This window comes from Phocoena sinus, chromosome 2 (genome assembly GCF_008692025.1).
Source record: "Phocoena sinus isolate mPhoSin1 chromosome 2, mPhoSin1.pri, whole genome shotgun sequence".
Classification (NCBI taxonomy): Eukaryota; Metazoa; Chordata; class Mammalia; order Artiodactyla; family Phocoenidae; genus Phocoena; species Phocoena sinus.
The window spans coordinates 80435771-80451147 of NC_045764.1; the positions used below are offsets into that span (position 1 = coordinate 80435771).

The 15377-nt window shown below is 37.4% G+C and overlaps 1 protein-coding gene across 2 annotated transcripts in view; it reads right to left on the reverse strand.

Moving 5' to 3' along the window:
• UNC13C (unc-13 homolog C) overlaps nucleotides 1-15377 on the reverse strand; it is a 586631-nt gene that overhangs the window by 374979 nt on the left and 196275 nt on the right. Inside the window, exons 6-8 of one of the 2 annotated variants that reach the window (XM_032622977.1) lie at nucleotides 2558-2636; nucleotides 1520-1525; nucleotides 301-372 (exon numbers count right to left, since the gene is read on the reverse strand). In XM_032622977.1, coding sequence (XP_032478868.1) covers nucleotides 301-372; nucleotides 1520-1525; nucleotides 2558-2636 — 157 coding nt within the window. The remainder of the gene's footprint in view (nucleotides 1-300; nucleotides 373-1519; nucleotides 1526-2557; nucleotides 2637-15377) is intronic. The other variant, XM_032622978.1, reaches the window with a different exon arrangement.

The following is a 15377-nucleotide window of genomic DNA, read 5'->3' on the forward strand; positions in this document are numbered from 1 at the left end:
AAGCAAAACGTGAACTATGTAAAAACTTAGCAGGATTTTTTTAGGTGGACAGTGACAAACTGTGTTAGGATGCAATCGCATTTGTAAAGATGGGAAGGTGCGTGCATGCTTGAGCAGCACAGGATAATTTGCACGATCGTGCAGCTGAGGCCCTGAGAAACTTTGTTTAGGGTCAGACTTTCCCCACGTTCCCAATGATCCCTAGAACTCTGGAATGAACATAACAAACAAGCAGCCCAGGCAGAATGCTTTTCCCCAGACCATGATCAATGCATAGTTAGTAACTGACTCTGCACCTACCAATTCCTCATTATTTAGAGATGTCCTAATCACCATAGCCAGGGAGAGTCCAGATTTCCGGGCAGCCAGGGTCTTAAAATAAAACCAAAAAAACACAGAATTATGAGGTGACTGCTATGTACCTGTTACTCAGCAGAAGGTGAAAGTGTAAAAGTACAGACTATCACTATTCACACTTTAGTCAATAGGGACCTACCATTTTCAGCAGTCAGCCAGTTCATCCAGAACGTGGAATCATAGGACACTAAAGCTGAAAAAGTCCCTTTAGATCATCAAACCTAGCCTCTACATTTTACAGATGATAAAACTGAGGCCCAGCAAAGCAGGCTTGCAGCCCAAGGTTTCTAGGCTAGCAAGAGGCTCCTAAGACATTGTTTTTCCCCAAGACAATCATAATCACATTCCTTCATAAAACATAACCATTGATACAGAGCCAGCTGATCTGTCTGATAGCCCTGAATCACGACTGGTACTAGATGATTCTTGAGTTGTCCACAGTTCCCTGAAATATGCTTCCATATCTGGCCAGAATATTTTCTTCCAAGGGTCCATTTTACCAACTGAGAATCATCATTAGACTTGTTTGCTTCACTCAATGTTGGTAACTTAGGTGATTTTAAATAAGAGTCACATCCCTTTAGTTTCCCCTGTAAAATAGAACCATTATGCTGCTCCCACCTGAAACATATACAATATAATATACTCGATGGTGCTATAGAGAACTCTGGAAATCAGGAGTTCTATGTGGGAATATTAAATCTTCTCTCCCGATAGGAACAAAGGGAAGTCATAGTGGAATAAAAGATCTGGTCAGAAATATATCTCCTTGGAGCTACAAAGCCATTGTGCCCAGTTAGGTTCAGTACAGTCCTAAGTGAGCAGATGACTCACTCCTCACTTGTAAACTCCTACCATCTCCACTCCTACCACGTAAACTTATACAGGACTTACCTCTAAAGATGATCTTCCATCTCGGACAACTACTGTCCCTAAAAATATGTTTTTATTTTATTTTAGCCTGTATTTGTACCTGTTGTTTATGTAAATTGGTCTGTCTTTCAGAATTGAACTAGATGTTAAACCTTGGAGAACCCAAACTTCTTATTCTAATATGTCTCTTTTCATTTCCCCATCTTGCTCTCTTTGATCCCATGAATACGAGCCGTGTACATTTGAGAAGATTGCCAAGTATTAATTAAGTAAAATGAAAGTCACTTACCATGGCCTGAAGTGTCCAAGTGACAGAGAAAACAAAATATAAATAATTAGACATATGACAGGTGAGAAAAGAGTGTAATAGTGTTAAATAAGCCTAACACTTAAAAACAATGTCACACTGTAATGGCAGGAATCTGAGTTAATTGTACAGACGTATCATGCTTTCCAGCATAAGATTTTTCCAGGCAAGATTTTGTCTTTCCTAATTTGAAACTAAAGTGATGACCTTCAGATGAAGGTTATCATAGCAAAATTGAAAATTACTGGTATCAAGAAATTGTGCACGTTGTTGCTAAAAGGAAAACTTCAGTTTCTCTGAAGGAAAATGTATTTTCATATAATAAACTATTAAGAATAAGCCTCCAGGAAAACAGGAAAACATTGTGAATGATAGAAAACATTTCTTTTTCATGTTGATGGGCTATTTGTTTTTAGAATTTAATACAGACTATTATCAATTCTTTGCATCTCTAAGCAGTCCCCAGCATATTTCCTATAGGAGAGTTTGTCATTCAGAGTTATGTTCAGGGCTAATAAAGGTTTTAATGACTTGGAAGCCATGGTTTTCTTTGGAGAGTGGAACAGCTTATTAATTTGGCTAGACTTGATCTTAATATATGAGAATAAGGAACTGATTAATATTATCTGCATGCTTCATAAAGCATAAAGTTTACTGGGTTAAGATGAAGACTGTCAAATACAGCCTTCAACTGCAAAGTAAACTTGTGGTCACCAAAGCCCAGGTGCAGCAGCCCACTTTGCATACTGTGTGACTTCTTTCTGCTCAATTATAGGGCCATTTTAACTCAATTTGTAATTTCAACTAATATTAAAAGCTGTCAAAAGGTTAGAGTTATTTCCTCCATCTAATAGATTTTAAAGAAATAATAAATATAACACTTGCCAGCATCCAGCTTCTCCTGTGTTTTATTCTGTGAAATATTTACAGGCTAGGCATTTAATGAGAAGGACAGTATGACATCTAATAAAGATAAAGACAATGTATGCAATCAAAATGAATTAAACAGGAGTGACTCACCACATCTCGTACAATAGGCAGAGTTTTTTTCCTTCGGAGATCTGGCATACTATCAATACCATAAAGTCCCCAACCGGCTCTGAAAGAGGGGACAAAGGAATGATTTTAATGGTTAACTGACTCTTTATAAGAAAAATTCCACTCTTTGTAGTAAAAAGACTGTGAAAAAAGGTTAAAGGATTATCATGCTGGTTCAGACAGCAGCAAAGATCCAAGACTCAAGGACCTTGCCCAAAAAGGACACTACCACACAGAGTGATCTCTTGCCTTCTTAGATAGTTCCATACTTTGACACTTTATAGATGGCCTGATTTGACACATTGTTTTACTGTACCACAGAGAGGACAACTGAAGCTGTTAGGTATATGGAACTTTGCACCTCCAGGAAGAAACAGAACCAAACAAGTTCTGCTGAAAGTTTGGTCTGTCTGCAATGGTAAAAAAAAAAATTACTTTTATTGTAAAGATACTATGTTTTGTGTATATTGCATCTTCACAGATTGAACTCTAAAGTGGCATCTCAAGGATTTATAGACACATCTAAAGTATTAGTGATTACTCCAATACCAGAATTTCCACTTATCTGAAGTATCTAAAGATAAATGCACAAGATTATAATAATTTGTTATACATGGATGTTCACTACAACTTTTTTTTTTTTGTGGTAACAACAAAAGCTAGGTCACCTGAATATTCAACAACAGTATACTGATTGAATGAATTACAGTATATTATACAAGGGGAAGGATGCAATCGTTAAGGTGAATAAGGTAAATATATACGTGTATATACGAGAAAATACTTACAGTATGTTCAGAAAGCAAGTTTGCCTATTATTATGTTTCGTATGGTCCCACATTTGTATGTGCATTTATATATACACAGAAAATTTCTAGAAATATATTCACCAAATTGGTAAACCTCTGTTTACCTCTGTTGAGTGAGAGAAACTGGGTGATAGAAAAAGAGAAGACTCTCCCTATGTTATAAATCTGTTAATGTCCAATGTTTTTATAATAAGCATGGGCCGTCTTTGCAATTTAAACTAATTTTAAAATATTAATATTAATACTTATTAAAATAAGTTTAATAGAATGAATTGGGTTTTTTTGTTGTTTTTCTTTTTTTTGCGGTACGCGGGCCTCTCACCGTTGTGGCCTCTCCCGTTGCGGAGCACAGGCTCCGGACGCACAGGCTCAGCGGCCATGGCTCACGGGCCCAGCCGCTCCGCGGCATGTGGGATCTTCCCGGACCAGGGCACGAACCCGTGTCCCCTGCATCGGCAGGCGGACTCTCAACCACTGCGCCACCAGGGAAGCCCTGAATTTGATTTTTTATTGCATTAAAGCTAGTCTTTTTATACAACCAAAAAGGTGCTAACGTCATTGATGACAGCTACTCCTTCCACTCACTTGAACTGCAAAACCCCTGCTAACCTCTAGCTGAGAGTCAGCTTCTGCACCAGAAACACCACAATTCATACTGCTGGGTTTAGGTGGGCAGCTCTGCCACTGGAATAGGCTACAACAGCCAAAAACAGGTTATCAGCATTTTACTGTCCAGTTTTCACTGACACAGAGATTGTTTCTTCATTTCTGCTGCTTAATTTAACAAAGGGAAACCTTTGTCTTATTGGATCTCTCTTAGTAGCCACAGTCTTAACTCAAATACTTCCAGTTGTACCAATTTGGTGATCTTGGACAAATTACAAAGATGCATCATACAACTCATACTAAATATTAAAAGCAAAATATTAATAAAGATAAGATGGTAATAAATAGTAATAATGCCATAAACTACATGTCTGAAAATGAGGACCAAATGCAGTAATAAATGTGAAATATTAAAACCACTGAACACGGGTAAGAAGGATGTCAGTGACGAACAGAACATACTTAAGGTCACACACCTGAACTAAAAGTTACCTGTAGATCATAGAATACAGGACAAGAGTAATTGTGGGGCAGAGATCAAGGAAGAGCAAAGAAAGAAGAGGGGGAAGGAATAAAAGATGGGAGAGGAGACAGTATGTGGTAGGGGAAGATGACACTTAAGTAGTCCACCACTGAACCTGTGAAAAAGGAGTTAATACAGCTTCCACCGTTTTCTAGAATAATGCCAATTGACACTGTAGGTTAAGGGCTGTGATAGTCACGGTGACAGTCAGAGATGAAGAACTGCAATCACAAAAGAATCATTGGCAGCATCTCCTTATGAACTGCAAGAAACTGCAGAGTATAGGAGGAGGAAAGGGCAGTGAATATTTTTTTTTTCTTTGCAACACTCACCTTCAGAAAGACTACTGCTCTCTCAGTGTGACGTCTTGCTTCCCTCCTATCCTATTTCCGTATTATTGCCTTCTCCCTGCCTTGACCCTCCCACATCCCAAACATCAAATATATGGGAAAAGGATTATGTGAGCGGGTTCCTAAAAGGATTTTTCCAGTTTCATTTGCTCCAGTCTAAGGCTCTGATTCCAAGCAGTTTCTACTTTCTCTCCTCTGTGAACAGGATAATAATGGCATAAAATGTACCTCTATAAATGTCTTTCCATCACATTACATAGCAACCATACTAAGTGCCTCCAAGTGTTTTGAAGTTACTTTAATAACTTTGTAAAGAAACACATTCAATTGTGATAATGGTTGAGAAAATTATTTATAAACTGCCAAGTGTTATATAAATGAGTTATGTGTTTTCTTCCTATCAATAACAAATTATTTATTTTCTTTATGTTTTCCTTCTTGTGGAACTTAACTTCCCAAGCCAGCCTAGAATTTTGAGCAACCTCGTATTTTCACAAATTCAGGAATCAATTACACATATATATGTTCTTGAACCTCACACTTCACCCTTATGCTTCTCTCGTCAGAACAGAGAGATCCAAGAACCCAGGGCGAACTTGAACCCAAGTTAGAAGACATGGATCCAAAATTCATCTCTGTCCCCTGAGTTTGTCACTTACTTTCATTAAACCTATATTTTTAAATTGCAATGCAATAAAAATGTTCTCTTAACCTTCACAGATAGTCCCCAAAATGTTCTTTATCGGGTTGTGTTTCCTTATAATTTTACATTTTCATCATTACTATAAGAAGTTTGTATAAATGTATACTTTAATGAGCTTATCCATCAAGTAATAATAAAATTTTATTTCAAACATGCATCTTAAAAAACAAACAAAAAAAACCTGCCCTAATAGCCTCACCTCATGAACAGAGCAGTGCTTGGTGAATACTGTGCTCTACACAAATATCTTTGTAATATTTACTGAGAGACTTCCTAACCAGGAGAGATCTGGGAGCGATTAGATAACAAAAAAATGGTGAAGCCTGGAAAGAACAGTAGGTAAGTAAATTATTGCCTTATAGGCAAGAGGTCAAGTTCATGGATATCCGTTAAAGAAATGAGCCAGGCTTGATGATCTGGAGGTCACAGGGAGTCATCAACACAGGCAACAGCAGACAAGTTAATTCTGAAGGGAAGTCTAATTCTAGGGAAGAAGCTGTTTGATTTCAACCCTTTCTGGTATAGCTGATTGGATTAAGCCATCTTTAACTGTAGCAAGCAAACTAGCTAATTCTAGCTAATATTTATGTGGCGCTTACCAGGAGCCAGAGAGAATGCTATCCATCATAGCCAGTCTTTACAAGCATTACCTCATTTTATTCTCAAAAAATCCAATAAGGTATAACTACAAGTATGTCTCTCATTTTATAAGTGAGGAAATGGAAGCATAGCATAGTTCAGAATCATCCCAAAGGCCATTATCTAAGTCAGAGTTAGCACTGCCAGGATTTGTCTCACCACACTCTACTGCTTGTATGATTACATTATTCCACATTTACAACAATAATATGAGTTGAGGTTTCCCATTAATCCCATTTTGCCTTTAATAAACCGTAAACTGAACAATTTCCCCAGGCCTAGAAATATCTGGCACACCTTGATTTCTATTGCAGGAGCGTCTTGCCTCAAACCTCATGTTCTTAATAACGAATATACTTTTTTTTTTGGTAGGAGGAAATCAGAGGCCTGTCCTAGTAAAGGTGCTGCTAGTATGTGAATTTTAAAAATGTATTCTAAGGGTATTGTCTTCGAATTAGAAACACTGTATTACTGTATAAGATAGTCCCAATCCTTCCCAAGTGCTTCCTCTCCAGCTATTCAAGTGTTCTCCCAAGGAAAAAGGAGACCTTTAGACTACAGGAGTTACAAATGAGATAAAAGTATCAGGAGATCTACAGAAATATCTGGAGCGTCAATGATCACATATAATTGACAATGGATATAATTTTACAGGCTAAACTGAGATGTGTTCTAATCCAACATTTGTCGTATTAAAAAGTCTTCATATTTTTCATGGTTTTATTCCTTAGTTCGTTGCATAATTATACTAAAAGAAGTTTACTGAGTTTAATAACATCTCAGTATAAAAGTATATGGCTATATACCTTGACTTGGATTAATTATCTTGTTACAGAAAAAAACACATATTGTCTAAAAGAGATATACAGTATTCTGTAATTTTTAAGAAATCTGATACACAGGTAGAAGAGGTAAAGCTGATTTTTACTAAGTACATAGTAATTATTTTTAATCCAAAATTGATCTGATAACATACGGAGTCTCTACGGATTGACAATGAACTCTGAGAAGGCACAGGGAGAGTACTGCATGAAAACAATTAAGCAGGTTTCCTGAAAGTAGTACTTTCTGATTATGGGACAAAGACGTGCTACTTTCGCATGTAGATGCTTGATGCTTAATTGGTAATATTCAGAGACTTGCTGATTTCCATTAGAAATCAGAAAATTGGTAGACTCTGTTTATATCCAAAGTTGTTGTTAAATTAATTGAAGACTACAGGCCTGAAAAAACCAATTATGGTGCTTCTGTTTATTTCTATGTTTCCAAGGCATTTATTGGGCAGGGCTATATAATTAATCATTTTTTAGCATTATGGAATATTAAGGCAATGTAAAGGTTAACAATAAATCATATTAACTCCCTCTCTAATACAGCTGTACTCTCAGCCTTTTAAAAACAGCTCTGTATTTATTTCATTACTTAATGATGATAAACATACAATGATCTATATTGCTCTTTTTGCTTAACATGATCTAGTTTACATACATTTTAACACACTTTTCTTGATGATCATTATATACTTTGATCATATATACATTATATACTTATATATAGATGATCATATATACATTATATACTTATATATTCCCCTGCAGCATATTAGGATATGTTATATCCTAATATTTTTTTTTCCTTTTTTTTCACCTTCTGGAAAAGATTTCCATTACTGTCAACACCGAATGAGTTATTTATGTTTGTGTAATTGATGACTCATTCCTCACAGCCAATTAATCACCAATTCCTAATGATTTTTTGATTCTTTATCTCATCAAAACTAAGGCACCATCTATCATAAGATAAAGCATTATTTTATATATCATTGTGAAAAAATCAAATTAATCTCTGACACCATGCTTTCTTAGCAATGAGAATTTAAATTTTATACTAATTGAAAGGGCACTCTTTAAGTGACTTTGTCTATGGCATAGATTTCTGTCATATGTCACGCACATTGTTCTATATATGAAAAGGAAAATATAAGCAAAGCGAACTGTTATTCCTTAAACTTCGCATTCAAAATTCAACCTTTCAGCATTACTCTGCAACCCAGAATTCTCACTGTCTGGGACTTTTTCCAAATTACTGTCTTTTAAGCCATCAAGAGCAACAGTGATCGGGCATTATGGGAAACAGTGCTCCACTGCTGTCTCTTGTATTCCCTGAAGCAGATAGTTCTGCTGCAGATTTCGGTGATGGTGGGCTCTCAACCTTACCAGAAGCATCAAAGGAGACAAACGAGACTCTGATCCTTCCTCCAATCATCATTGCTTTTCTAAACTGAAGTATTAAGAGATTGCAATTGTCCAGCCATACCACTAGCAATAACAACAAAACAATAATAACAATAAAATGATTACACTTTCCCAGGGCACTTTCAACTAAGTTTACAAGCGTGCAGGCTTGTAAACTCTTATAACTGCTGCTTGGCTACTAATGTTTTTAAGACACCATCAGTTATTAAGATGCATCTCCATTTGTTATAAAGTATAAAAATGTGCACTGTAGAATCGATAAAACAGTTCAGCTGTCTCCCTCTTGAACTCTCCCACTGACAGTGCCCTAGTCCAGGCTTTCCAATCTTAACTAATTTCTTAGAATTTCTGCCAGCCCATTTTTTACATTGCCAACAGAGTGATTTTTCTAGAACACAAATTTGAAGATGTCTTTTTTTAATACTCAATATGCCTTACGCCTACAAGTGCCTACAAAGAACAAACCCCTGTACATCCCAGTAAGGTACGATGTCTCCTCCAGTCTCATCTCTTTCGACTTCTCCCTATACTTCCTTGTTCCAGTCATCTTCAACTCCTTGTAGATCCTCGGAGGCATCACACTGTTCCCTACTTGTCTGTTTTTACTCTGCTATTTCCTCTGCGGGTACTGGCCTCCTTGCTGAGCGGCATAAGCTAACACCTACTGACCTCTCAAATGAAACTTGAACATAATGCTCATCGGTCCATAAGGTAGATGTAATTACATCCTCCCCCTCTCAACCAACTCTACTTGACTGTGACCTCAACACCAGGATGCCCAGTGGAAGGGGCTGGGGAGGGAGGGGAGGAAGAAGTGGGAGGATCCTGCCTCCCGCTTCTCAGTCGGGCTTCTCAACAGCTGCGGGTTAAAATCAAATATTTGTTACTGAGAGAAGGATATCCTACTTTTTGGTTGAACTGGGGCAGAAAAACATTGGAGAACAGTTGTTCTAAGTCTTCTGCCATAACCCCTGTAAAACCGCATTCTGTTTGTTTACATGGAAGTCCCTGCTAGAATATAGGTTTCCAAAAAATGAGAAATAAATCTTACTCCTCTCTACTCCCCTAGAGCCAACCCTGGCATGTAGCAGGAAGACTGAAACATGGAAGGTCAAGTGACTAGGCCTTGACACTGGAGAGATGAGACATTAAGCAAGCTATGGTTTTTATTATCGCTGCTTCATTATCTCTGAAATAACACCTAAAAAGAACAAGACAGAAGCCAGAGGACCAGGGAGAAAGGTAAGGACCACACACTGAAGTGGGGTAGCAGGCAAGGACTTAGTCATTGGAAGAACGTAAGAGCCTAGTCACTCCACCAGGAACTATTTTGTAACCGCTATGAACCTTGATTATCTCATATGGAAAATGCAAAATTTACCTTCACAGTGGTATTGTGGGGAGCACTGATTGAGAAGACCTGTGTAAGTAGATTACGCATTATTGGTAGCAATTATTTTATCATAGACTTGTGTAAACAGGAACATTATTAAAGTTGATGGAATGTTTGCTGGCCCACTGCTGCCCTATGGCTAGTCACATTCCTCCAACTGAGGAATAGATTAGTAACAGTCTCTGGCAGACATGCACTTGTGGGTAGCTATCTACTTAAATAATTAAAGAAACAGAAGGGCAGAAAGACAAATTTGCGATTGCATTCTATGTGGTATTTTGAGCGCTATTAACTTCCTCTTCTGACTCAGCTTTGGTCCAGACTTCTTTCCTCTGCTGGTCTCGTTTTGGTTAGTGCCTCAGCCCTGAGGAGCATGCATCTTGGCTGAGCTTATTCCTTGCCTAACCCTCATCTACAATCCTGGTCCCAGTTATTTAACTTTATGTTGAACAAAGGTCTCACAGATGCTCCAACCAAGTCCATTTTTCCTGTTAGCTCTAATCTTGAAAAACACCGCTTTTCCTCTCAAATAATTGTCTAAGCCCTGACTTAAAACAGAAATAAAATTCAAAGCATAAAGCTTCTCCCTAGTACTAATCATGCCAGACTCCTCTATCTTCTCTTCATTACTTCCTGGGTTCTCTGAACTGTGGCCATAAAGTAGGATATTTGTCTTTACTGAAAATCACATCTAGTCCTCTAAACTACCACTGATGATCTCTGTGGAGGGAACTACATTATAGACCAACATGATGTCTCTCAGTAAAACTGGCACAGCCACATTTCCTTTTGCCTTGGAGTGATCACTAGTTGCTTGGTGGAGAGTGAGATGAGCCAGGCCTATGTATCTACCAGTTCCACATTCCTAGGTTCAATCAACTGCAGATTGAAAACATTTGGAAAAAAATAATCCAGAAAGTTCCCAAAAGAAAAAATTGAATTTTCTGTGTGCTAGCCACTATTTGCATAGCATTTACAACTATCTAAATAGCATTTACATTCTACTTGCTATTGTAAGTAATCTAGAGGTGATTAAAAGTATACAGGAGGATGTACATAGGTTATACAGAAATACTACACCATTTTATACAAGGAACTTAGGCATCTTCAAATTTTGGTAACTGTGAGAGCCCTGGAACCAATCTCCCACAGACAGCAAGGGGTGAGTGTAATCGACTTGAGTTTAGAGGCCATGGTTGTATCAAAAATATAGCAAATTATGTGCAGTGGGACAATGCTGTTCCCATCTGCGAGGCCAAAGGGAAATGAAACTTTGTCAGGTACAGCATATTCTTATCTAACAACTCTTGCTCATTCTGGGCAAACATCAATAAAATAGTGAACTGGCATGTTGAATTGCCATCATTTTTTTTTAACATCTTTATTGGAGTATAATTGTTTTACAATGTCGTGTTAGTTTCTGCTGTATAACAAGGTAAATCAGCTATACATATACATATATCCCCATATCTCCTCCCTCTCGCGTCTCCCTCCCTCCCACCCTCCCTATCCCACCCCTCTAGGTGGTCACAAAGTACGGAGCTGATCTCCCTGTGCTATGCAGCTGCTTCCCACTAGCTATTTTACTTTTGGTAGCATATGTATGTCCATGCCATTCTCACGTCGTCCCAGCTTACCCTTCCCCCTCCCCGTGTCCTCAAGTCCATTCTCTACTTCTGTGTCTTTATTCCTGTCCTGCCCCTAGGTTCTTCAGAACCTTTTTTTTTTTTTTAGATTCCACACGTATGTGTTAGCATATGGTATTTTTCTCTTTCTGAGTTACTTCACTTTGTATGAGAGACTCTAGGTCCATCCACCTCACTACAAATAACTCAATTTCGTTTCTTTTTATGGCTGAGTAATATTCCATTGTATATATGTGCCACATCTTCTTTATCCATTCATCTGTCGATGGGCACTTAGGTTGCTTCCATGTCCTGGCTATTGTAAATAAAGCTGCAATGAACATTGTGGTACATGACTCTTTTTGAATTATGGTTTTCTCAGGATATATGCCCAGTAGTGGGATTGCTGGGTCATATGGTAGTTCTGTTTTCAGTTTTTTAAGGAACCTCCATACGGTTCCCCATAATGGCTTTATCAATTTACATTCCCACCAACAGTGCAAGAGGGTTCCCTTTTCTCCACACCGTCTCCAGCATTTATTGTTTGTAAATTTTTGGATGATGGCCATTCTGACTGGTGTGAGGTGATACCTCATTGTAGTTTTGATTTGCATTTCTCTAATGATTAGTGATGCCATCATTTTTAAATGGTTTCCTTTCTCTTTCTTGCTTTCATTCTCTTACTCTTTCTCTAGTTCATACAGTAAATTTGTATATGAATTGACTTCACTGAAGTAGGCAAGGAGCATGTTTGTTTTGCTGAGTGCCTGGAGTACAGTGGGTATCAATAAATAGTTTTTAAGTGTTCTTGAATATTTCCACAAACCTGTCAGCACTTTCAAGTAAAGACATCCATTTTAGAACCAATTATCTTTCCTGCAAATTATTTTGGATGTCTCCTTTGGATGTCTCGGATTTTTATACTATCAGCATTTGTCCAGCTGCAGAGGCTTAAACTCCCTAATAACAGCTAATCCAAGTTGAAAAACTTAAGCCACCTACGAAATTATATATTCTAACAGTCTTGTATTTTAGGCATATAGAAACTCAGCTGCAAAAAAATTTAAATTCTTATTCAAGATACCCAACTTACAGCAGCTAGCTAGAAATTCTCAGGACTCCAGAACATCACTAATGCCCTTCCCTCCTCTCCTTTGCTTCTAATATCCAAGAGGTACCAAGCCTTGTCCATTTCCATGCATCACAGTTTCTTTTCCTTCCTCACATTGTCTCTCGTTTGTATCTTTCTTTATATTTGGATCACCACAATTGAATGTTATCCTATCATACCTGGAATTCTTTCCGTTGACTTTCTAATTGCTAACTTCCTTATCTGCAGTTCATCTTGAACAGAACTGCCATGTCCATCTTGCTGTGAGTAGGCAGCCATGAGGCTAACATGATGAAAGCAATGTTTTAAGAAGACCAGTCTGGCAGTGCTGTTCATGATATGATGGATTAGAGGACAGATAAAGGAGACAGAGAGATGGTCTAAAAGATTGCTGAAGTAATTCTGGATTCCTTAACGAGGGCCTTGACCGAGGTGGTTTCACCACTTTCTTTTCAGCCCCTTCATTCCACTTCATGAACTCTGGTAAAATTTCCAATTCAAACTGCTATGATATTTTAAAGAGTAAATGGCCTCGTTGCCAAGGAGAGCCTTTGTATTCCACTAAATTACATTCTCCTTTCCTAGGCATTGATCTCTTACCACTCTGTAATGTTGCTTAGTACTTCAAGCAGGCTTTTCCTTTCAAATCCTTGTTCTTTTGAAACACTGTTTCAGAAATGCTGACTACCTCATTATTCATTTTTACATTATTTTTCAAAAGCTAATGTCATTTTTAAGTTTTTAGAGACAGAAAGGGGATGTGAAAGATTCACCATTCTGTTAGTAATGGGGATTGCAGGCTATATTTCTAATTATTAAAAATATTTTTCATAGCAAAACAACCAAATGGTCCTAGGTTTTAGCACACAATGAGTTGCAGAAGTGAAAACCTATAATGCAGCTGTTAAACACTCCCCTGAAAATTTCTCAATGTTAGTCTTACGGGACAGTGTCAGGTGTCAGGGATTAACTTCTAACAACTCAATTATTATATGTACTTTCTAGGGCTCATTTCCTTAACAGATTGTTTATCAGATAGACAATATAGCATTTTCTAAGGCTTGCAATTCCCTACACAAGAAACTTTTATTACCCCTCCCATAACATTATCTGCAACTAGATTAAACTCATAACATCACATACTACACAACAGAAAATAAAATATGCAGCCCCCAAATTTTCTCGTGACTAAGCAATTGTTATTATTTGGAAAAAAATGTCCCTTTAATTAAAATTCTTACCACATAGGGTCTTGATTTAGGGTGTTAGTTTTTAAGCTCCTGAACTAGGCTTCTGTGGCACAAAGCTATAGTAAATATGAAATTGTGTGTATTAATGTTCCTTGGTTTAAAGCTAATTTTCTTAGTAATCTCTCTCTGGAAAAACTCAGCATTCATTTACATATAGTTTATAAAATATAATCATTCATAAATTAATGAAATACCAGCTTCTTAATATGCTTTACTTAGAGGCCATTAAATACAATCAAATATACAACAGCAAAGAAATTACATTTCTCAAAGCTGAAACCTCAGATTCCTTTTAATCATAATATTCTTTAGAAATACGCTGCCCTGAAATATTTAATCCCCTGAAATTTTAAACAATCCGTCTCCTATCAATAATGAAAATTAGTTTCTTAACAATCCCTCTCCAATCACTAATGAAAATTGGTAGTACCTAAAGGCAGAGACTACCATTAGGTGGTTGCCAGACTTTCACAGCCCAAGCGGCCTCTTATTCTCAATGCTTTTTGAATCCTTTTTATAATTTGCTCTATGCTAACAGAAACACTAAAGATGGCCCAGAATTTAGCTCAGAATAAAGACACACCCTACCCAGTGGTCTACCTTTGATAGGTAGTACCAAGAAAGATCCTGAGGCCCTGCTTACCACAAAGTAAAAAGAACAAAGAGTGAAGAAAACTCAAGCTCTCGTGTATCTCACGAAGTACCCCGTTCACAGATAACATAACCGACTCAAGCCCTGGTGATAGGTTATACCATGGCCGTCTCATTATTTTAAGGGATATTACAGAATTCTTGCAGTAGAATTAAAATATACTTTTAGAAAAACAATAAACATATACCAAGTACTGGTTTAACGAATTGCCAACCAGGGAATGGGTGTTGGAGGGATTCCAACTGAAACAAATATGCAGGGACCGAATATTATAATATTAATTATTTATTTTAAAAAATGTTTCTCTGGCCACTGATTCCAAGTCTGTTACTTCTCTCCCTCAATAGCTTCATCTGTGCTCCGACTCCCTGGATCTCACATCCTATGGCTGGCAAACTTCTGGAACCACTGGACTCAGCGACATTCTCATACGTATGAAAGTTTCAAGCATAACCACCTATTATGCTTAGTAAGTTAAGAAGTGGCTTCCCTAACCTATCCATCTGCTGCAAAATCATTCCTCTGCAACTCATGCAGGTACTCAGAGGAGTGACTGCCCAGGGTTGTACAAGGGATCAGAAGCCTACGAAGTTAACAAAATTCAACTGCGTGATCTTAAACAACTTTATTTAACAGCCAAGGACCAATGTGACCATGCTACCACCATACTCAATTTACTCCTTCTATAAGGATAATTATTTGCTCATATCTGATTTTCACTCAGATTATGGACTCCTCAAAAACAGGGACTATATACAACTTACTTTTCATCTCTAGTATTTAGTACAGGATTTGACATATATTAGTATTAGTACACATACTACTTAGTAAATAACAGTAAAATTAATGATTGGAAGAATTCTTTTCAGTTATTTTTTAGACATTC